This window comes from Vicugna pacos, chromosome 6 (genome assembly GCF_048564905.1).
Source record: "Vicugna pacos chromosome 6, VicPac4, whole genome shotgun sequence".
Classification (NCBI taxonomy): domain Eukaryota; kingdom Metazoa; phylum Chordata; class Mammalia; order Artiodactyla; family Camelidae; genus Vicugna; species Vicugna pacos.
Window position 1 is genome coordinate 52,669,292 of NC_132992.1, and position 25,353 is coordinate 52,694,644.

General features: G+C 31.3%; 1 protein-coding gene across 3 annotated transcripts in view; it reads right to left on the reverse strand.

The window, feature by feature from the left end:
* SOS2 (SOS Ras/Rho guanine nucleotide exchange factor 2) overlaps positions 1-25,353 on the reverse strand; it is an 87,265-nt gene that overhangs the window by 16,815 nt on the left and 45,097 nt on the right. For all 3 annotated transcript variants that reach the window (XM_072963022.1, XM_072963023.1, XM_072963021.1), the window contains exons 8-16: positions 24,333-24,431; positions 15,656-15,783; positions 14,477-15,132; positions 14,000-14,081; positions 12,440-12,562; positions 8,523-8,626; positions 6,707-6,929; positions 3,204-3,323; positions 2,719-2,881 (exon numbers count right to left, since the gene is read on the reverse strand). In XM_072963022.1, the coding sequence (XP_072819123.1) occupies positions 2,719-2,881; positions 3,204-3,323; positions 6,707-6,929; positions 8,523-8,626; positions 12,440-12,562; positions 14,000-14,081; positions 14,477-15,132; positions 15,656-15,783; positions 24,333-24,431 (1,698 nt within the window). The remainder of the gene's footprint in view (positions 1-2,718; positions 2,882-3,203; positions 3,324-6,706; positions 6,930-8,522; positions 8,627-12,439; positions 12,563-13,999; positions 14,082-14,476; positions 15,133-15,655; positions 15,784-24,332; positions 24,432-25,353) is intronic.

Sequence of the window (25,353 nt, forward strand, 5' to 3'; positions counted from 1 at the left end):
TCTAACAAAAGAGATGTGAAACCATCGTCAAGAAGACTGTAAAATTTTATTGACTGAATAAATAAATGGAGAGGTATGTCATGTTCATAGTGGAGAAGACTCATTATTGTAAAAAATCTCAGTTTTTCACTAATTGATTTATAGAGCTAGTACAGCTTTTATCAAAATCCCAACTTTAAAAATAATTAAACTTACACTGATTCTAAAATTTATACAGAAGAACAACAGGTCAAGAGTAAGTCACTCTTGAAAAAGAATGGTGGGGACTTGCCCTACTACATCAAGGATTAGTATAAAATTATGGTAACTTAAACATACGGCACTAGCACAGGAGTAATCAAATATATCAAAGGAACAGGAAAGAGGGGCCAGAAACAGATCCACACACTTAAGGACACTCAATTTATGACACAGCTGGCACTATAGATCAATGGGGAAAGAATGGGCTTTCAATAAACATGTGGGATCAACTGGCTAGCCAAATGGAACAAAAAAATGAAATCAGACTCCAACCTCACCCCATACTCAAAACTCATTTTCAGCTAGATTAACGATTTAATGAGAAAGACAAAACAGTAAGATAACAGAGGAGGACCTGTTACACAAGGCAACAAAAAGCACACATTACAAAGGAAAAAATAAGTAAATGTGACATTAAGAATTTTTGTTCATCAAAAGCATAAAAAATGGTGAAAAAAGAAGCTTCAATCTGGAAAAACATATTTACAACACACATAACTGACAAAGAATTAAGATCCGGAATATGAGAGAACTCACACAAATTCACAAGAAAAATTCAATAAAAAAAAGTTTAAAATTTTCCACAAGAAGAAATACAAAGAGCCAATAAACATCTTCAAAGAAGTTCTATCTCATTAGAAATCAGGGAATTATAAACCCAAACCAGAAGACTGGAAAAATTAAAAGAACCAACAATATCAAGTCTCGGTGAGAATGCAGAACAACCAAAACTCATATGTTTCTGGCGGGAGTAAAAAACTGGTTACAATTACTTGGGAAAACAATTTGGCATTATCTAGACTATCATCCAGTAATTCTAACTCTAATATATAATTTAAGAGAAATTTGTGCATGTATGCACCAGGATATATGCAAAAAATGTTCATGGCAATACTACTGATAATAAACCCAAACTGATAACAATGCAAATGGCCACTAACAAACAAACAAATAAATTTTTGGTAAAGTTATTGCTATAATATGATACAGCAATGGAAAAGAATGAACTATAGTTACAAGAAACAAAATGAATGAGTTTTAGGAATATAATGTTGAGTGAAAAAAGTCTTGGAAGAATTATATTCATACAAAATTAAGAAATGTAGAATGGAACAATATACTGTTTAGAGATACAAATAGTAAAAAAAAATAGAAAAAAGCAAGAAAATGATAAGCATGAAATTCAGCATAGCAGATGGCTCTGAAGCGGCAAAGAAGGAGATGGAATTGGGAGGGGTTCTTAAATTGGATGCCCAGTATATAGGTGTTCTTCCTATTTCTATTTTTCATACCATGTACATATTTTTATAAATACTGTTCTGTACTCTACATTTTAAGAAACTAAAGCTTAACCTCTCAAAATGAATATATTACTTCAAAGTTTTCAAAATGAGAACTGAAATTATTAGCCTAACAGCTAGATAAATATTTGGCAATCTTTTGACTATTAATATTCTTAATATATAATGAGCTTATACAAATCAATAAAATGCAAACACTCAAAATAGAAAAATACATGAAAGTTTAACCCTCCACTCTCCTCTAATCACAATCCACTGTAAGAACCAGTGTTAAGAGAAGAGTATATATCCTTTCACACTCTTCTCAATGCTTATGCAACTCCACTTACATGTTTCAAGTTTGTTCTGTTTGTTATATCAAAATAAAATGTATTCATCATTCTAAAGATTTTTTTAATGATTTTTCCCAATCACAACTATTCTCCCAAGACAATACATGCAGATCCTATTCACTTTTCTGTAGCTAACCAATATTCTACACCATAGGTGTAGGATAACATATTCAATCATTCTCCTATTGATGGACATACAGGCTGCTTCTAGTTTTCTGTTACTATAATCAATGTTGCAGAAACTAGATCTCTGTACCTTAACTTTATAGTCCAGTGCTTTTATTTCTGGGTCCAAGAGTATGTGTACTTTAATTTTAACATATATTGCCATATTACTTTCCAGTAAGACTGTAAAAGTTATAAAGGCAATATATTTGTATGGCTGAGTCTTTAATATTTCAACAGTTTCTGTATCTTCTGAATTTTCAATAATAAACACCAAACATACAATATTTTATAATTTTAAAAAACATATTTAAGTTTTAGAAAGGGTTCTCTCCATGTTATTTTTTGACTATATACTAAAAGTGATTAAGTTAATTTGTATAACTACATTTAAAATCTTTTGTCATTTATTTGAAACTATCAGTGAATGTACCATTGAAAAAAGTCCATTTGGAACTTATTTAGGTAAGCATATTAAACAGTCACAAATCCCATATTCTTTGATGAATTCTAGGCTTACCAGTATATATTCATGTATTTTCTAATATCATGATATTACTGTGTTTAAAGAGTAAGATGGATTTATAAAGGATTTACTCAAAAAGATCAGAAGGAATCTCTTCCACATTAATTTTATCTCCCCCAGCTCAAAGGATAAAATATTTAAGCCTAAAACTTACCTCAAAGGTATGATCTAGTCTGTAGACTGACACTGAATTTACCGCACTGACGATTTCCAATACACCATTGAAATTATTCAAATCTTGAAAAACTTGAAGAATTTCTATAATTCTACTTAGGACTGCCACTCGTTCCTCAAAATTTTCTGCTTCCACAATACATCTAACCGGAAAAAAAAAAAAATCAAGACTTGGAAAGTAGTTCCTCTGTTTCACATAAAAAAGAAATATATTTTCAGCCAAAATTTTACTTATGTATGACTTAATATTTTAGAAGTACAATATAGATATTAAGAAGCAGGGGAAGGCATAGCTCAGTGGTAGACTGCGTGTCTAGCATGCCCAAGGTCCTGGGTTCAATCTCCAGTACCTCAATTAAAAATAAATAAGTAAAAACCTAATTACCTCTCTCACCAACAAACTAAAATAAATAATTTAAAATATGAAAAAAAGTAGTAATAAGAAAAAGTTAAGTAAGAACTTACTTTTCAAACCAGAGGGTGAGATTTGTGGTGTGGCGAATCATTTTTAATAAATTTGGAGAATTTATTTCTTTATCTTCTTTGGTCCATACACTCCCTACAAGTTCAGAGGGTTGGACTTTCCTGTGGAATCAAAAATCAATGCAACTTAACCTACAAAGGATTAGTATCAAAATTATTTAAAGGTCTCCTAAAACTTAATAATAAAAAGACTATTAATCCAAAAAAAATTAATGGACAAACATACAAGCATATAATTTACAAAGGAACAGAACTGAATAGGCATAAACATGAAAAAATACTTTATCTCTTACCCAGGGAAAAGAACATTAAACCACAATAAAAACCCATTTTATACCTATTAGACTAACAAAAGTATAATAATACCAAATGGGTATAAATGTGAAAAAAAAAAAGGGAACTCTCCAACACTGATGTGCAAGTAAAAACTGATACAACCTCTTTTAAAATAATTTGGTAAAGTATCATAATACTGAAGACACACAAACTAGATCACCTCTATGCCTAAGTATATATTCTAGATACAGTAGGTTATAAGAAAACATTTATAAGAATGTTCAGTCAAGCATGTTTGCAAGAAAGAAAAATCCCAAACAACCTAAAGGCTGAACATCAAGAAATTGGACAAATTATGGAATATTCATACAATGAAATACCATACAGAAATAGCAAACCAGAGCTATATTCATCAACTTGAACAAATGCCAGAAACAATTTAAGTAAAACACAAGTTGCAGAATGATATGTAAATATAAACAGCTTTAAAAGTGCAAAATAATGCTACATATTGTTTATGAATGTGTGTATGTGTATAAATTATAAAGACATACATAGGAATAGTAAATACCAAATATAAGATAGTGGTTATTCTTTGGGAGAAAGAAGAGGGAATAGGAGTGGAAATAATTACACAAAGGGTTTCAATTTTATTTGTAATGCTTTTTTTGTTCATGAACCCTCATTGTGTTATTTTCTACATTTTTTGAATACCTGAAATACTTAATAAAAAATGGATGAGGAGATTAAATCACTGTACACAGTAATTCAGAATTACATAATTTTAAAAAATTGACCAATGGCATTGCCATCAACGTCCTACAGACATGGCTATTAATAATAATTAAAAAGTTCAGTAGATTTAAGTACAAATGGGTACTAATAATAATTAAAAAGTTCAGTAGATTTAAGTACAAATGGGTACTTGGAACAGTTTTAGAAAGGTTTTCTTAAATGGTTCTTTTATTTCACCAGAAATTTCATATACAAAGAATCTTAATGTTTTATGTTCGGTACCCTTCTTCCTTAATACACATATCGCTTAACAAAGGTATTTCTATATTCTGAAAGTAGGTCCACAAAGAGCTAAGTGCTTTCTTCCCCCTGATGTCCATTCATGTAACACTATGAGGAAAAACTCGATTTAGTACTATTTGCTTTGTTATCTCAAATAATGAGTCCCTTCATTCCTACTTATCACAAATTCCACAGTACAGAAGCAACTTGGGTGTCCATCAATAGATGAATAGATAAAGAATATGTGAGATTATATATATATATACACACACACACAACAGAATTATTACTCAGCCATAAAAAAGAATGAAATTCTGCCATTTGCAACAACATGAATGAACCTCCAGGATATTATGCTAAGTGAAGTGAAATAAGTCATACAGATAAAGACAAATACTGCATGTAATCACTTACATATGGAATCTAAAAAATAAAACAAACAAATGAATACAGCAAAACAGAAAAAGACCCACAGTTATAGAGAACAAACTAGTGGTTACCAGGGGGAAAAGAGAAGGGGGTAGGGACACAGTTGTAGAGGATTAAGAGGTACAAAGTACTACATACAAAATAAATTTACAAAGATCTACAATAATCTACAAAGATATATTGTACAGCACAGTGAATATAGCCAGCATTTTATAACTGTGAAAAAATATCTATAAAAATATTGAATTACTTTAATGTACACACCAGAAACTAATATTGTAGATTAACTGCTCTTCTATTAAAGCAACTGTTCTTTCTTTTGAAAAAAAATCCCACAATATAAACAAAAACCACCTGAACTCCAAATTATTTAAAATATAACATGACACCCTGAATCAGATGCTGACAACCCCTAATGTGTGAACCCCTAAATTCTGAATAGCACAGCCAGGGCAAACTAGAAACCCAATACTAAAAGTGGTAAAGTTTTATTCTCCATTAGCTTTAAACTTTATATATTCTTGCTTTTCCCTGTGAAGTCTCAGTGGGCGGTGGAGGGGGGAGAAGCTGCTAATCGGGAAAACTTCTTAAGGGTATTTGTATTTTAAAAGGGACTCCTCAATACAGAAAAGTTTTTGATGGAATGATAGTGGTATAGGGTTTATTTTTTGACCGGGGTTAGGGGTTACCTGCAAAGCCTGTACTTTCTGTCCATTTTTTTTTTTTTTCAAGGCCTCTACTTTTCACAGGAGACTGAGTTGTAAATGAAAGAAGAAAGCTCAAATTAGGAGGGAGGAGAGGACAGAGAGGGGCTAATGCACTGGGAAAGGATAGTGGTTAAAAAGTCACAGAGGAGGAAGTTGATAAAGCAAGCTGAAAGGAGACACGACTGTGGTTAGGAAGGAATGAGATGTGTGAGTTATTAATTTTGGAATAAGTAGATACGGAGTGATGACAAGATTCAGAGTATGACCATGGGAGATGTGTGATTTGAGTAGTGAATGACACTGGAATTGATGAAACCATGAAACTAAAAGGTTAGGTTGGGTGATCTGTGTGGATACAGGGTGATGGCAGGAGTTGCTCTATATATAAAGATAAATGATGGGATATGGATACAAATAAATAGCCAAGCATGTTTCTAGTGATCCTTATAAACAAAAGAAAATGCTTTGTCATCACACTACTTCAAAAATATATTTCTCTTTAAAGTGAATATTGACTTCAAATAGCTGAAGTATTTGAGGCTCCATAAAAGAAGTTGAAGAAATCTTTATTTCTCTAAGAATTGTTATTCATTTGCCTTGCAAACCTAACCCAGTCAAACCCCAAATTAAAATTCTGATTACATAGCATTTGAAAAAAAAGAAAGCTTATTTCACTCAATATTCTACTTTCTTAGCTGCCCAGAGCCTACTATTCATACTGTCTTACTGAACCAACTCAAACTAAAGAAATCTGATAAAGTTAGGAATAGGAGTCAAGTGACTGCCTTGAAAGTGGCTGCTATTCTACTGCATTAGTCTTCTCTTGCCAGCCTGCTTGTGAAGGATTGCTAGTACCTAATTTAGGTCTAAAGAGCAGTAAGACTTCCAGCTGCAGAACAGGCTGCAGTTAAAAACTGTGCTATGAGCTTTCTTCCCAGTGCACAAGAATAGATGAGGTATTTTTAAACACTGATGAAAATTTTTCAAAATGTTCCAAAAATAGACAGGTATTCAAGGTTTTAAAAACAGAGCAGCAAATTAACATTAATTGTTTACCTGTAGAGATCAGATTCCAAAAGTGTCAGTTGACGTGCAATTTCTATTGGATGAAGTGTCATGAGATCAAATGTTTCAAACTGTCCTGGTCTGCTGATATGCCATTCAATTGGTGGAGGTGGACTTTCAAATGTAATATTATGGCTTATTCCATTTGCCTGAGCTTGTTTCTTCCTCTTGATGATCTTAGCAATTGACTCTACCCATTTCTTCATAGCTTTCCCTAGAAAAAGAACACAAACAACAATGCCTTTTACTTGACAGAGATAACTACAAATCGTTGTATAATCTTTAACTTTCATCTACTTTCAACAATTATCAACTCATGGCCACTTTTTATTTCATCTAACCTCCCTCCATACTACCTGTTATTTCCAAGCAAATCTCAGATACCGTATCATTTCACTCATATTTAAGTATGTATCTAAAAGTTAAAGACTTTGGAAAATCACCATAATATCAATATCATATATAAAAATGACAATAACTTCTTACTATCATCAAATACCTACTTAGTATACAAATTTCCCTGACTCATGTATTTTTTTACATTTTTTGTTTTTAATGGGATCTGAACAAAATCTACAAATTGCATTGAGTCAATATGTCTCAAGTCTCCTTTATTCTACAGTTTCCCCTTTATCTCTCATTTTTGCTTGCAATTTATTTGTTGAAATTAAATCACTTGTGGTGTTTCCCAAGTATGAATTTTGCCAATACTGTCCCTGTAATGTCATTTGCTATGTTTCTCTGTTCCTGTATTTTCTCTAAGTCAGCACATAGAGATTTGATCTGGTCCGGACAAACTTTGGGCATGAATATTTGCAAGAATATTTCCAACAGAAGGAATATAATGTCTCTCTTTTTGTTATGTAAACTGGAGTTGGAAATGGTAATATTCCATTTCTATCATTCTTCACGAATTAGTTGCAATACTCCTATAAAAACTTTCCTTTGTCAACTATTTAGTTACCTTGTAAAGGAAAGGCCCGTAAACAAAATAATTTACTTGCTTTATTATAATATGTGTATGTATTTTAGAAGCTTCTTGGATTATATATAATCTAATGTCCTCATTAAGAACATTATTTAAAAATTAACTTAGCTTTACAAATAATTTTAAAGCACACATGGTAAGAATGTGTTCTAAACATTTCAGAATTGAAACAAAGGAATCACATTATTTTAAGTAAAATTCTCCTTAAAGGATAAGTAGGAGATAAAATAAGCTATCCATAATTATGGTACTCTTAACTAATGCCTTGTACTATCAGAGAAAACATGAATTTTCTTATTTGACAACACACATTTGATGACACATTCATTTGTTTAATGTTCAGTGCCTAGTTCCATTTCATGGGCTGTGTTCTAAAACTTCATGTAGTAAACTCTTACCTTTCAGGTGCCAAAAATATACCAGAAACTTTCCAGGGAAGTAAATATTATTTAAGAAGCTGTTAACCATTCAAAACTAAACAATAATATTAAGGAGGATAAGAAAAGTGATAAAATTACAAAAATATTTAATTAGTTAAAGGAATGGCACCATGAGATAAAATTAAAAGGCTTAAATTTATTAAAGAGGACTTCTGATTTCTTAAAAAAAAAAGATTTCCATAAAACCTTGAAAAGGCAAGGTTCTAAGACTTCAGTTGGTTCTAAATGTATGTAACCTCCTTAAAGTCTATAAAAATTATTCCAAATGTTATTTCTGCTTTGTAAAAATGAAGACTAGTTTAGCTTCTTAAAAGTCATCCAGATTTAAAAAAGAACTCATGTGCAACAGAAGACTCGATCAAACCTTTAAATAATATACCTCTTACACTTGAAATGAAGGATTCTAGTCTTTCAAGCAACTCCAAATCTCTTTCAAAGTCATAAAAATGGTGTTCAACCCAGTGCCGAAACACATTTAAGATCCTGACAAAATGGAAAGAAACACATTTGAGTGAAACTCAAGCATTTAGTTATACTTCTTTCAATTCTCTAATGCCATGGTGATACATTTCTATACAAGGCCCAATATAACACTCAGTAGTCTCTAATTTGAATTTAATTAATACCTTAAGTGTTTTAATAATATGAATACTGTAGGTCTCCAAATTGTTTATTATTTAAAACTTATTCTTTCAAAAAAATTTGTAAACATAAAAATCATGGCTTCTGCACTTACCCATTTATGCTCAAGAAAAGTACTTTTTCTTTATTCATATGTAGAAAATTCATACTCTATACAGTACAAAAGCTACTTTAAAGTTCTCAAATTGTAAAACAATTTTTTAAAAGATCTAAAATTTGATATATTTTCCACAAAAAATGGAAAACCAACTAAGATTTAGTGTGTTTGGTTCAAATTCAAGTGCTATCATCAAACTTCTGTGTAATTTACAGGAAAGTCCACATTCTTTTATTTCAAAAGGTAAAAATATTTCTGACAGAGAGCTGTTTTGTTTTGCAGTACCTCCAAAGTAGTTACTTATAACCTTAGCAATCTATACAAATATTGATTGAGCAAATAGAGATTTAAGCAATCTACACAAATATAACATTTCATTCTCCACCAAAGAGACTTATAGATAGTGTAAATTAATTACATTAGCATTTTTTCCTTCATTATTTCAACAAATGACTATTTCTAGGTTAGAAACTCCTCCTGCCCCACCCCGCTGTCAGACAATAGTTTTTCTCCCAGACTAAGAAAATACTTTAAATTCCCAGTGCTATATGTAATAAAACAACCTTAAGTGCCCAGTCAGCTCAGAAACTTAGAGATTATTTCAAGAGATCACAAAATTGTTAGCTTCTAGGCTAATACTAGTTTTCAAATAACTCTGCTTCCATTTTCTCTACTTCCTAGTTTCTACAAAATCAATGTAATTTTAAAATTATTATCACGTAAAAGGAAAAAAACCTCATAACTACATTTCAGCAAAATCTATTCATCAAAAGACGTTATTAAGAAAAGTAATAGTCAAGTCACAGACTGGGAGAAAATATGTGCATTTATCTGACAAATGACTGGCATGCAATCCTACTCAATATTAACACTATAACACAGTAATAAAAAAGACAGACAACTCAATAAAAAATAGGCAGAAGATTTTAACAGATTCTTGACAAAATAAGTATGGATAGCTAATAAGAGACAATAAAAAGCTCTCAGCATCATTAGTCATCAGATAAATACAAATTAAAACCATAAAGAGATACCACTATATCCCATCTGTTTGGCTAAGACATAAGATTGACATCACTAAATGTTGGTAAGGATAAGAACAACTGGAACTCTCTCACACATTGTTGGTGAGTGTGTAATATACTATAATTACTTTGGGAAAAGATTTGGCAGTTTCTTATAAAATTGAACATACCTCTACTCTATGACCCTGCCATCCCACTCTGAGTTATTTACCCAAGATACACAAAAAAACACATTCATGAAAGACTTAATAAAGTTCACAGCAGCTTTACTGATAATAATTAAAAACTGAAAAGAACTCAGGTGTCCTTGACTGGGAAAGTGAATAAACAATCTGTGCTATATTCATATAATAGAACACCACCTCAGCAATAAAACAGAACTACTGATATAAGCAACACATGCTCAAGAGCATGCTGAGTGAAAGAAACGAGACACAAAAGAGTATATAGTATATGAACCCATTTAGATGAAATTCTAAAACAGGTAAAACTAATCTATGTAGGAAGATGAATATTGTATTGGGCAATGAGAACGAAAACTGATTAATTAGAATGGGCATGAGGCAACTTTCTGGCGTGATGGTAACATTTTATATCTTGAAAGGAGTTTGGATCATAGAGATGTATTTGTTAAAATTCAATCAAAGTACACTTAAGATGTGTGTTTCACTGTAGACACATTTTAGAACAAAAGAACAACGAACAGATACCAAACTGTTAAAGACACACAAACTGCAAGTATTTAAAGAACTGTACTTTGAAATACGTCCCCCAGATTAGATGGTTAATGGACCAACAGAAGAATGATAAATCAATAGATCTGTAATAAAATAAGAATAGCAAAATGTTAACAGCATATCTATGTGGTAGATTTATGGGTGTTCACTGTAAAATTCTTTAAACTTTGCTTTCTTAAAAATTTTGTAATACAATGTTGGAAAAAGTTACTATCATTATAAAAATTACTATCATTGCTGTAAGTGCTTAATGCTTAGAGGACAAGTTTAATACCTTGGCTTGGATTCCAAGGCCACTGTCACTCCACCCATTCCATATACAGTTAATTTCATCTACTACTACTTGTAATACAATGACTTCATTCCTCGAGTCAATTTTCTTATCTATTTCCTCTGCACACTATTCTCATTTGCGCCTCCTTGCCTTTGTTCATACTATTTCCCATGATCCTGAATGCCAACAATCACCTTTTTGCCTATCTAAATTCTATGCATCCTTTGAGGACAATTTCAGATTTTTACCTCTTCCAAAATGCTTTCCCTAATTACTCTAACCTAATCTTAGCTATTCCTAAAATTTTACAGGGGTGTATTTTCCTAAGCCACTTGGACACTTACATACATGACTGAGAGCCTAAGATTATATTCTGCCCTTGTATTATAGCAATCTCATAAATGTGTGTTTCATATCAAGGAGCCTAATTTGAGTGTGGGTTAGTACAAGTGCATCATAGCTAGTGGAAAAAAAAGGTAGTAACTTCTCTATTGCTCATCGGTATATACTCTCATCTCCTGATACAAAGAATGACATATCACAAGTTTTGGCTGAGAGACACTGCTGGGAGCACTATCATTCCTCTAAAACTGCATTTATTTGTGGCAATTATCCTGGAAAATAATTATTATACTTACTGCAAAAATTACAATTTATTGGTCAGCATTAAACAAGGAACCTTAACATTTACAAAGAAAAAATATTTAGATCACATACAATTAATAAGGTATCTCAGGTTTCCCATGGAAAAGGGTAGATCATACTTTGGTTTTCACTTGGACTACAAATAAGCTAATCAAAGGAGCTTCTAATTTTCAATGCTCAGTGGTAAAACAAACAAACATTGGCTTAGGAAGTCAGTTATGGGTTTGAATCCTGCCACTCCCTTTATATGACTTATCTCAAATTAGTTTATCCTGCTAAGTTTCAATTTTCTCTTGTACAAAGTAGAAACAGTAATCGCATAGTGAGGACGAGATAAAAAAGACAAAGCACTTAGGCACACAGAAGAACCTAACAACTGGCAGACGCCATTATCAAATACATTTTTAGAAATTACTGAAATGACTTAGATAGAGTAACAAATGTCTGTATATCTTATGGGAGAAGAATGGGAAAAGAACTAGATATAATATTTCATAAACATTATGAACTGTAAAAAAAGCCCAAGATTACCAGATGATGGTAACAGGACACAAAGGAAAAAGGGGGGAGGGGGGTTGACAGTAGCCAAACTCATAGGAAATTTTATAATTTTTACTTAATAGCTATCTTGGTCTGTAAGCATAACATATCACATGCTAGAGATATCTGATGCAAATAACACAGTATATTTTAATAATTAAATTTCTTCAGGGAATTAAGAGTAGCTTCACATAGAAAGAATTTTGGAAGTTTAATGTAACTGCTATGAAACTGACAACAATACACACGTCTGAATTAAGAGGTAAGAACATCTGTGCTAACTATATACTGAAAATTGAACGGCACATAAAAAAACATATAATATTTGGGCCAAACCTAAGTTGTACTGGTTGGACGTATTCCTTGCGAAACCTTTTAAGGTCTGCACTGATTGGCTGCTCGCCTTTCTCTACTGCCAATTTATCTGCTTCTGTAGGTTCTGGCTCTGGAATTTCAAATCTAACAAAAGCAAAATGAGAGAAATTTGTTGTTGTTTATACAGAAATGAGAAAAATTTCAAATACAGCAGGAAAAATATTTTAACTAAGCAACTTTCTTTTCTATCATCTATGTGAAAAGCACAATTACTGACACTGGGATACTGAATCCCTTAAAGTATTACATACTACAAAAAAATTGCCCTTTGACTACACAATATTAAGGCTTTATATTTTTACTTTTACCAAAAAATAGTTTAATAACTAGCACTGACCAACACAGTAAAGGTCAATGGAAAAGATACAAGAAAAGAATCTATAAAGGTATAACCTCTTTAAAGAACAAAACAGAGATAGCTTATCTAATAATCTGTCCTTAATATTTATTTTATTAAAATGAAAGTAAATATAAATTTCCTTAAATAAGTGAATATAAATTGAAAGAGAAGACCCAAACTGAATTTTAAATAGTGTTCAAAAAATATAACTAAATGGGTAAGATGAAAACATCAAAGTTAAAAAAACCCACAAAAACCCTTCCCCAATCATAGGAAATACAGCTAAAATGTAAGTCTAACATATGCTTTCCTTATTTTGGACATGGAAAGGCAACTAAGTAAATCTTAATAGAACATTACACTGACTCAGTCTGGTATACTTAGTTTCATAGAGCAACATAATGATAGAGGATAGAGGTCAAGACAAAGTTCTGGTAGTAAGTTCTAAAATGTAAAATGAAAATTATTTGGAAGTCCCAATACTATATTTTAAACTATAAAGCATTTAAAGTTACCACTAATATGCTCAGTAAAAAAGACAAATTCAACCCAAAACGTAACTTTTATAAATTAATCATAATAAAGGAAATATTCATTTTTTTAGGTCTAAAATGATACGGTGATTATGCTTTTAATTAGAATACTTATCTTTCAGAAATATAAATGGAAATATTTACAGATGAAATATGTTGTCAAATTTACTTCAAAATTATCCTGGGGTTAGGGTGTTCAAGTTGGTAGGGAAACAGATGAAACATGATAATTGTTAGAGCTGGATGACTGATAAACGGGTTTGTTACATTCTTCTATTTATTCTTGTATAGGTTTTGAAATTTTCCACAATAAAGAGTCTGTTTTAAAAGTAAAAGGTCTCTTAAGGAAGTACTATTTTATTGCAAAGAAAAAAATTTCATTAAAATTCATAGTTTGTTTATCCTCTAAAACTGGATCTTTCTGATTATCACTATAAATATTGCTAAGATCTGAAAAGACCTCTGCTATAAATAGGGATTTCATTAAGTGTGCTGTTTGAAGAGAATAAGAATACTGCAAATTTAGTACCAAATAAATGATGTTCAAAAACTACTTGAATACATACTAGGTACCTCGCACTTTGCAAGGTACAAAACAATTAACTTTTTACAAAATGTAAATATAAGTGAAATAAATATTTTTCTTACCGTTCAATTAGTAAGCTTAGCAATTCCTGTGGTTTACAAAATGAACGATATGTAGTAAGAAAAGTACGAACAAAATTGGGATCTGAAAAGGTAGAGCATAAAACACATTGCATATTCAATTTATTCAGCTTAATTAATTCAAAGTAGCATATTCTGGAGGTCATCCTTCCTTTTCCTTTTTATTTTGGCTCCTCTCACTGTTGCTCTTCCTGCCAATCATGGTATTTCTTGATAAATGAGGATTATTTTCAAATTCAAGATTCATGAATATAAAATTATGAATAATTAATAATTAATGAAGTTAACAGTATTATATTTTAGAGACACTTAGTTATTTATTCCTTTTGATTCTGCAGTATTCTTTTTATATTTTAGAGGCAATACATTTTTTTTAACCGGCCTCAAGTGTTTCTGAACATTCTTGGAAAAGTTTTAGATCCTCAGCTCTATATAACCAATTATATGAGTTTCACATACCTGCATACATATGGTATGTTAACCTTTCAATTAATTTCACCACAGTTCCTCCTTTAATAATGGGGATTCCACTTCTACTTTGCAAGTTGTCTTCAAAAACAATGTTTTCCTCAGAGTCTTTTACCACAAAACGATACACTTCTGGACTTGGTAATCTCAGTGGTTGTTCATTTTCTTCCTTCAATAATACTGAATCTAGCATACGATCAAGGGTACTACGATAATGGAGAGAAATAAGTGCTGCCATCCAATTATTTTTCTCTTCAGCAGACTTAGCAGCAAATATTATGCTGTTTTCATCCTTGGATACTAATTCAAAGGCATGTTTGCACTCACAAGTATCTTCTTTATCACATATTTGTATTTTCCTCATGACAAATTTTTCTTTTAATCTGTATTCTGCACTACTGTATCCTGGAAGGCGTGACTGGCTATGATTGGGTTTGCAGCTAATCATCAAGCCATCAAAAAGAAAAATATGCCGTTCATGTTTAGCACCAATTCTTGTCAATGGGCCTTCCATAATAAATTCGTTACAACACTGTCCAATATCTTTGCCTTCCCATCCATCTATGTTTTTCTGAATTTCATTCATTTTTTTAATAGCCAGGTGCTTGCTTCTTAATTGACGATTATAAAAAGGGCAAACAGGATCCCTAAAAAAACAAAATAAAAACAAAACAAAAAACAAACAAAAAAATCCCAAGATAAATATAGCTTATTCAATGGCTAAGCGACCTTAATTGCTTTAAGTATAAACTACCTCAAATCAAGACAAAAAGAACCAAACACTAGATTTTTACACACAGCATTTACTTTCTTCTACTAACTTTGTCACTAAAGGATACATACCTTAATTTCGTTATTATGAAAGAGAAGTAGCAGAGGCTCTATATTTCTTTCCTATTGCCATAAGAATTAAAATTTTTTAAAAATCCTAAATTTCTTATATAAATGATATAAATTATTAAATATACCATTTTAAATTTTATTAAATATACCTTAACAATATGACAATGCCAATTTAAAACGACAAAAAGACCAAAAGAAAAATGTAAAACAAAAGTATAACTTTCAAGAATGCAACTGTCATTACAAATAACATTTCTTTAGAAAATCAGGCATCAAATGTAAGTGAAGTATTCAGAAGGATTCATATTTTCAACAGTTTGGAATTACCCAGGTCGGCGTCTAGGTGAATACTGCTTGTAAATTCGGTCCATACTACCTTGGAGATTCATTAGAGCAGTAATAGCTTGGTTCAAACATTCTCTGTCTTCGTGCTCTTCACTACATGCTTTCAATTGCTAAGAAAAACCAAAAGAAAAGATTAAACCCGCATTGTTCAATTCTTTCCCTTTCTCATAATTAGAGCAAGCGGCAACAAACATTATAAACCCTAAACAAATTTTAAATATACTTAACAAAATAACCATAATTTTATATAATTATGTATACCTCTTGATCCTTCAAATCAATCCTCTTTCTACATACATAAATATAATACAGATCAAAGTATTATAACTATAGCAATTAGAAGAAAAAGCAGCCATGATAACCATCTGGACATTTTCCAGATATATAAAAATACTTTAAAATATGCAAAACATGAAGCTTACAAGTTACTTTTATTTGTTAGTTAACTAAGAATAAAGAAAATAAGATAAACACACATATTATTTCATATTCTCTAATGATAAAATTCTTAGGTTTTAGAGATTTCTAAAAGCTTTCATATCTTTGCAATACAAAAAAATGAAGTATGCTAACTTTAGCACTTCCATCTATCATTAACTTTTCTACAAACAGCATCACACAAAGGAGTCAACTGATATTTTGTACAACATAAAATTTAACTATTCTAGTAAATATCAAGAAACCATGAAAGTTAGTATCTTATCTCACTAATCCTTAGAAATAAGATTTATAATTACAAACTGTATTATTAATCCTAACAACTCTGGCTTTATTTCATTTATCCAAAAGTTCCTCTTGTATCTCACTCTCAAAAAAAGAAAATTTACCTTACAATAAATAATTTAGATTGGATGATGCTCCAATTTTTTAATTTGCTTGACAGAAGAATTAAAAGTGGATCACTATACAGAGATTATGTAGATACAAATACACATTTATGTGAAAATATGAAAAAAATTACAATTACCTCTTTCAGAAATTTTTTAAAAATTTAAGTCTATTTCATGGTCTTAAACCAGCTTACTAGAAATTTTGTTACAAATTTTCCTTACATTCCAAGGACAATCTGAAAAGCATTCAGCAATGGTTCCCCTTCATCAGCAGAAAACTGAAAATGGATACTGTTTAACTTTCATTTGTATGTCTAGAAATTATTCTCTGGAGCACAGAGCCATCTGATATTTTTCAAGATATATGTAGAAGTCTTGCTATCAAAGATTTGCAATATAAATAACTTAAGTGACTACTGTCAGAAGTAAAATCCTCATCTCTAGATTAAGAAATAAAAAATTGAAAGGATGAAGGGATAAGAGACAAAATACCACAGGAAGTCTGAAAAATGAACCGCACTTGATCATTCTAGCTTCTAAAGGTGAAAATTACTACCAAATCACTTACTTTACTGTTTTAAAAGATTCCTTACAAAAAGATTCTTTTTGGTGGGGGAAAGGTATATATAGCTCAGTGATAGAGTGCGTGCTTAGCATGCACAAGGTCCTGGGTTCAATCCCCATTAAAAAAAAAATTAAAATAAGTAAACCTAATTATCTCCCCCCCCCCACAAAACAAACAAAACCAAAAAGATTCTTTTCAGCTCTACTCTATGGGTATTGATGACATAAAAATGCTTAATTAGAGGTTTTTTTTTAATTCTTATTGCTTTTGTTGATCCAGATTTCCAAAGTATCACTAATAATGAGATTCTACCAAAATGAAAATGGCTTTTCAATTTAGGTGTATAAAGATACTAAATTTCTATTGTCCACTTGGTCTCAAGGCTGCTCAAACTCTTCTATATAAATGGCCACATAATTTCTAAAGATCCACGAATTACAGCCTGCCAAGGAGAAATAAAACTTCAGGATATTTAAAGCATAGCTTTTTGGTGATATGAGTATACAAAACAATGGCTTTGTTTGGCATAAACGTACTCCAATAATTTGCTAAACATTTCTTGAATTTTCAGCAGTAAGACTCAACAAACATCAGATTAATGAATATCCAAGCTAATTCTCTATAGATATTTGAAAGAATGTATTCTAAACATACAGTGACATAGAAATTACACATTGAACTACTTGCAGATAAATCATGCTCTTTCACATCCCTGTGGCTTTCTACATACCTGCCTCTGCCCCTCCGTATCCACCTGGTGAAGTCAGCCTCAATGATACAGTTCAAATGCCTCCTCCTTAGCTGTTTCCTTTTTCTCCCACTTAATTTTTTTCTTTTGAAATAATATCAAATGTATAGAAGAGTTGTAAAGGCAACAAATAACTCCTGTATACACTGAGTCACTAGCTTTTAACATTCTGCCACATAGGCTCCATCATTCTGTGCGACTGTATGTGCACCATTTTCCCCCTGAACTATCTGAGAGTAGTTTGTCATACAGTCCTTTCAGTTCCTTGCTGAGGAAGGCGAACCATTGCTAAATGGTTCTGAGATTGTTTTTGAAATATCTGGAAAACTCAAATATATCACAAGTTATTCTCAAATTGTAACTTCCATGATATTTCAGCAGTGTGTCTTAGAACAAAGACATTCTTTTACAGTATAGTGATTAACTTCAGGAAATTTAACATTGGTAAAGTTCTCTAATCCAATTTACAGTGCATACCCAATTTAATGTCCCAGTCTTGTCCTTTAGGGTCATTTTCCCCACAGTTTAGGATCCAGTTAACAGGGTACTTAGCTGTCGTGTTTCTACTGTCTCTTTTAATCCATAATAGTTCCTCAGCACTTGTCTTTTCTGGTTTCTTCAAATAAATGACACCCACACATCAGTACAGTAGAATAAACTCCTTTGTACCCAACACTCATGTAAATTTTTTTCTAACTTCCCTAGACAGTTAAGTTACTCCTGCCTCAGTAAACCCATAGTACTATTTCTATTAGGCACTTATTACATTATAATTATTTGCCTGGTGTTCATGTTCATCTTCTTTACTAACCCATGAACTCCTTAAAGCTTGGGGAGATGTTTTATTCATTTTTAGTATAGTACCCACACATTGTAGCTACCTAATAAGGTAATTAGAATGAGTGTTGTACAAATACTTATAATTTTGTTAAGTGTTTAGACAAATAACAACAATAAGCATTAATTAAGTTGTTATTCTCTTTTTTTTTTTGCATGCTCTTTTATGCATTAGCTTATTTAATGTTTGTTACAACTCTGTAAGACAGGTACTATTATTACACCCATGTTACAAATGAAGAAACTGAGGCACCCAAGATGAGTGGCAAAGTCTACATTCAAACCCAGGAACTCTGTCTTCAGGGTCTATGCTTTTTGCAACACTACTACACTACCTCCCTACAATGACACCAAACACAATTATGCAAAATACTGGACTATGCCAAAATCTGGTGACCACAAGTTAAAGGGGATTCCCTCTATGTTAAAAACAAACTAGATAATTACACAGTTTAAGAAATAAAGTGAAATAAGTGTGCTTTGGAAAAGAGGTCAAAGAGAATAAATGCCCTTGCAATAAATGCTTAAACTAAGTAACAGAATGGAAGTGATCTTTCATTTATAGGTAGTATCTTATGAACTTCACTGAAGAGTACATTCCTTGCTTACCTGATAATCATCATTCTCCTTAGTTGTCTTTAAGTGTATCCTGACCAAGATTTTATACTTCATGTAAGCTTTTTCTTAACTCTATGAGACTTCACTGAAATACTTACCATGCTTCTCTTGAATTTCTATAAAATGTTGTATCTACTATAGATATGTGTACCTAAAGCAAGGGAAATTATAATAAAATTATGAATTTGTCTCTAATTCATTATGCTGGGAGTTCAGTCTAGATGTGAAATAACATATGTGATCAATTTTTTTTGGTAATAAATTTCTCAAAAGATTTTCATAAAAACAGAATTTTACTTATTTGGTGGGAAATTCAACTCATTAAAACTTATCACCTTTCCGGGGGGAGGGTATAGCTCAATGGTAGAGTGCATGCCTAGCATGCACGAGGTCCCAGGTTCCACCCCAGTACCTCCACTAAAAAAAATTAATTAATTAAAAAAAACTAATTGTTTTCCTCCCCCACAAGAAATTAAAAAAAAATTTTAAATACACACACAAAAAACTATCATTTTTCTTCATGTGCTTTTAAAAAGTGCATTATCTTTCTTCATATGTCCTTAAGTGATATGTCAGTATTGAAAGAGTAAATACTAGGTAGTAAAATATTCCTCAGAGTATTTTTCAAGAATCAGAACACTTCTTTCAATAGACATTATGCCAAGTTCTTGATGTCATGAATACACTTACACATAGACATACACACAGGAACACAAAGACATGACAAAGTAAATGTTACATAATGTTAACAGTTAGTGAATCTAGGGAAGCTTACTATATACTATTCTTGCAAATTTTTTCTATGTGTTTCAAAGTAAAAAGTTAAAAAGTATTATCTGAAGAAACTCGATTGTCTCACTGAAATACTGGCCTATCTTTCCCAATGAACCTCATTAAAGTTATTTTAGTAAGTCTTTCTGTTAAGCTTTAAATTAAACTAAGATGGATTAGGTTCTCTTGAGAGGAGTTCTATTCTTTCCATTCTAAATTTCCAGGGAATGACCAGAGTTAGTAAAAGAACATTACTTAGCTTTGAATAAATCAATTCTGAAGTGAGAGTAGTATGTTCTTAGTAACAGAAGAATAAACACAGATATTTTTTCTTAGAATATAAGAAATACACAGTTAGTTATAAATCAGGGAATGAATTTTTTTTCTTCTTGCATAAGGATTGAAATATACGTTAAGAAAAAAATTAAAATTTATCTGAGAAAATACAGAAAATGAAAGTAGTTTGTGATCAACCCCAGAGGGACTTAAACTGGAAAAGGACGAAAAAAAAGGAAACATATTACCTATAAAATGGACTTTAAAATATTACTACAAATAATAATCCAACAATTTATTATAATTTCAGGCAAACTATATATGATATTGTATAATTTCTTCTCATTATGTAGCTATTTTTCTATCTTGCTTATCATAAATTCTGATGCTGTGACATAAAATTCAAATAATATTTAAATACTATGTCCACAAATAAATCTCCCTTGGTATATGACTGAGGCTGATACTTAGAATTAAAACTGACTTAAAACTGCTCTAGGACTATGTTTTCTATTCCCAAAGGAACATGATAGACTTAAGTCCAACTTTCTTTCTTATGGTTCTGATTCTAAAGTACGCGTAACATGAAATGAAATTTCATTTGGACAAGTACTTTAGCCCAAACAGTATCAGAAAAAGACAGTCTGAAAAATGGAAGAGAATATCTGCGAATGATATATCTGATAAGGTATTAACATTCAGGGTATACAAAGAACTCTTATAACACAACTACAAAAATACAAACAACCCAATTAACAATGGGCAAAGGACTTGAATAGACATTTCTCCAAAGAAGGTATACGAAAGGCCAATAAGCACATGAAAAGATGCTCACTATCACTAAACACTAGGGAAATGCAAATCAAAACCACAATCAGATACCACCTCATATCCATCATGATGGCTACTGTCAAAAAACAAAAATACAGAAAATAACAAGTGTTAGCAAGGATGTGGAGAAATTGTAACCTATGTGTGCTGCTGGTGGAAATGTAAAATAGTATAAAGCTGCTATGGAACACCATACAGTGCTTCCTTAAAAAATTAAAAATAGAATTACCCTATGATCCAACAATTCCACTTCTGGGTATATATTCAAGAAAACTGAAGCAGAGTCGAGGACATCTGTTCACTGATATTCATAGCAGCATTATTTACAATAGCCAAAAAGTAAAAGCAACCCAAGTGTCCAATGACACTGGCTGTGTAACAATACACATAATACTAATGAACTATACACTTAAAATGGTTAAGATGGTAAATTTCATGTTATGTATGTTTTACCACAATTAAAAATAAATTAATAAAATGTTATTAAAAACCAACAGTATCACAGTTAGAACAGATGTAAAAATAAAAAGTAGTTTCTAATCTGATCATGTGATCATCTACCTAGTTTGTATCTAGAAATAGTCCTTATTTGCGTTTTTCAAACTGCATGTCATAATCCATTAGTGGTTCACAATCATTTTTTTAAAAGAGAAGAGAATTGAATATAACAGAATACATTGCATGAAATGCTAAGTTGCATTTCAAGAAACTTTTTGTTTTGTGTGTGCGTGTACACAGCATCATTATGATGTTAATGTATTTCTTACTATGGATTGTTCCCACTCTGTAATATACAGACTGATTCCCACAGAACAATAATGCTATGAATAAGTGGGCCACTTTCTAGAATAACTGGGCCCTTGTGATCCCACTGATTGAGTCAAAGACTTACCAAGAATCAGTAGCATATGTATCCACATATGTACGACAGTTGTGCTTATGTTGTAACTACATAATTTAATTACATATTGTATAATTTTAAGAAACATATAAAAAAGACATTTATAATGAAAACTCAAATTGAATAATTTTAAAGGCAAGTCTTTTAAAAAAGGTATAGGGAAGATAATAGTAAAAGATTTGGAAAAACTATAAAAACAAAATTTCTGTACTCAGATTACTTTACAAGCATTTTCAAGTTTATGTACCATCTAAAAGAAGCAGAAAATAGAAATCAGAGAAGATAATTTTTGTGACTTAAGCAAGATTCATACTCAAAGAAAAGGTTTTATCCTAAGCCAACAGATTAGCATATAAGCATATAAACATACAGTGCTCATACAGGAGTTCTGTGTGTGTTTATTAAAATAAAATGTATGTAATATTTCTCTTTATGATTCTTTGTTTTATTTTTAATTAACTGACTAACTACTAGTCCCAACCACTATGACCAAGAGTACTTGGAGTCCAGTGATTAACTGGTAGCAAAAGTAGCTGTGCCTCAGGATGAGTCATGCCATCACAGTCAACATCTTGATTTTAGATTCAGACCACAGGGATTCTTAAAAACCAGACCTCAGGGATTTAAAAAAAAAAAACAATCACTTGGGAAAAGAAGTAACTTCAATTATAGAGTCAAACCAGCATTTTTAAATGTTGGCAAACATTAGAAAGCAACTATAAGACTAACGACAGAACTTCCAATTAGACACGAACATTATCTAAAAAATTTTAGGAATCCAAATATACATCTGGGGCTGCCAATGAATTATTCATATGAATTCTACAATCCTTTTAGAGTTCCTTATGGGTCCATTAGTCTCTATGGAGATATACAAAATCAACCTGCTCATCTATTTGTGCACAAAAGCTGGTGAGATCCAGCATCACACCTTATGGGTAATAAGACTCCATAAAAAAAGAATTCTTGAGGCAGGTATTCATTAGAAATCATCAAATGAATTCCTTGCCTAGATGCCCACAGAGTTAGTCTGGCTTTTATTATAATTATTACTTATGAGTTAGATGGAAAAAATCTGAACAGGTTGTCTAAATCAACAACTTGGTATAGACAGTGTCTATATGTAATATAGACACCATATGACAGAAATTTAAAAATATGAAAATATGTGTAAGAGAGACATCACATACATTCTGGTAGGACTGTAAAGTGTATAACCCACTTTGGAAAACTGATTGACATTACCTATTAAATTTGAGAATACGCACACCCTATGACCAAGCAACTCCATCCCTGAGTATATACTCTAGAGGAACAAAATGCATCCATATGTGTACCAAAAGATTTAAAAAAGGATGCCCATAGTAAGTGTTATCCATAACACAAAAAAACTTTTATTCATCAACCAGAAAAGGATAAATCATGGTTTATTCAAACAATGGAAGAAAATTAAACTAGAAGAACATACAACATCGATGAATCTTACAAATACAACTGAGAGACAATATAAGAAATAAAATAATATATATGTTGACCCAACTGATAAATAAAGTTCACAGCTACATATATTTTTAGTGATATGCACATAGGTAGTTAAACTGTCAATAAAAACAAAAAAGGAATTGCCATTAAAGTCAGGGTCGTGGTTTACCTCCTTGTGTTTCCACATTACATTTATTTATTATAAAACATGTTTATGTTTTCCCACTTTTCTTTAAGTATATAATATATTATTAAAAAGTTTATACCATATATTAGAACCTTTAGGAATTCAATATATTTTTATGTATACTGGTCTTTGAAAAGAGTTCAAGTTTTACCATAATTTTTTTTTAATATATTGCTTGGGTCTTAGCTATTACACTGCATGGGAAAAAAATGTCAACTTTAAAACTGCTTTCCTTGACAAGTTATATAATAAGATGGAAACTTAGAACAATATTATGCATAAAAGTTATTAATTACATATATAAAATAAGAGTTAAATCACTGTTGCTGTGTCTCCAAAAATTTATTTTAAAAAAGTAAATTCTTATGACACTATTACTTTGAGAATCTATATGATCAAATGATAGATGAAGATACATTTTTTTTATCTACCACTTGGAAATGGTATGAAGATAAGAAATACAGGCATTTCTCTATGGTCCGTGGGAAGACAGTAGACATTTGTGATACTTTATTTTATGAATAAAAAGTATTAAAAATAGTATCATATAAAAAATAACTTTTAAGCCTCATAAGTGCAAGTACTTTTTTGGCTCGGGAAGCTTTCATCTTACCTTTAATAATTCAAAATAGTGCCAACAATGATACACTGGCACCAGCATAAGGCGTGGAAGGACATAACGAACTGCCTCTTTAAAACCATCAGCAATGGACTGTAAAGCAAAAAGACAACAGTGTATTTCTGACATCAAGGCTATAAAACCGCAGTGCCTAACAGAAACAGCTTTTAAGCATACAAAATACAAGTGTATCGGAGCTATCATGGAAAGCATGCTCTATAATGAAATTAAAGTGCTGTAAATCAAATTTTTTCCTCCTTTAAGTTATTAGATAAACATACACATTTCATCTTTTATGGCTAAAATAACTTTAACAATAGTGTTTTCAGCTTTCCCTCAAAAGTTTTGGCTTCCACATACCCTAAAGGAGTGCTGAAAAGCTAAGGACCCTCTCACATATTTTAATATCACTTTTATTCAAAATGTTTAAAGTAATTAAAAGAATGTGTTTTGGGGGATATTGTACATTGTATATGTGATTTAAATATATTTCATCCAATGATGATCAAATAAATTTCAGATTTAGCTCATTTAAGTTATGAAAAAGGTCTGTCACAACTTAATTGACAAAGCCAATCTTCACATCAAAATAAATAGCCAGATCAGACTTAATTTTTGCAGCAAGTCTGACTTCACTCTTAAATTCAAATACACATGTAAATGTCATAGTTGTAAGTACAGGAAGCATGTGGAAAAACCTATAACTGCTTCTAACATAATACATTCAGGTTTGAGAACTTAATAAGCTTCCCCTTTCCTTTATCACAATGAACGATGAATTATTTTTTTAAAAAAGGTAATATTCACCGTTGTTACAACCTTCTCACTTAATTCTTAGATAGACATGAGAAGACAAACATAGATATGAACATTTCAGCTACCAAGAGTTTTAAATACAATTACCCCACCCCCTTCTTTTGGAATTCTTTTTGCTTTGCACTCAATAAACTCCTTCAGGAGCAATGTAACTTTTTTTTCCCTAGCTGGTGCCCTGGAGGTTTTTATATTTTGGATC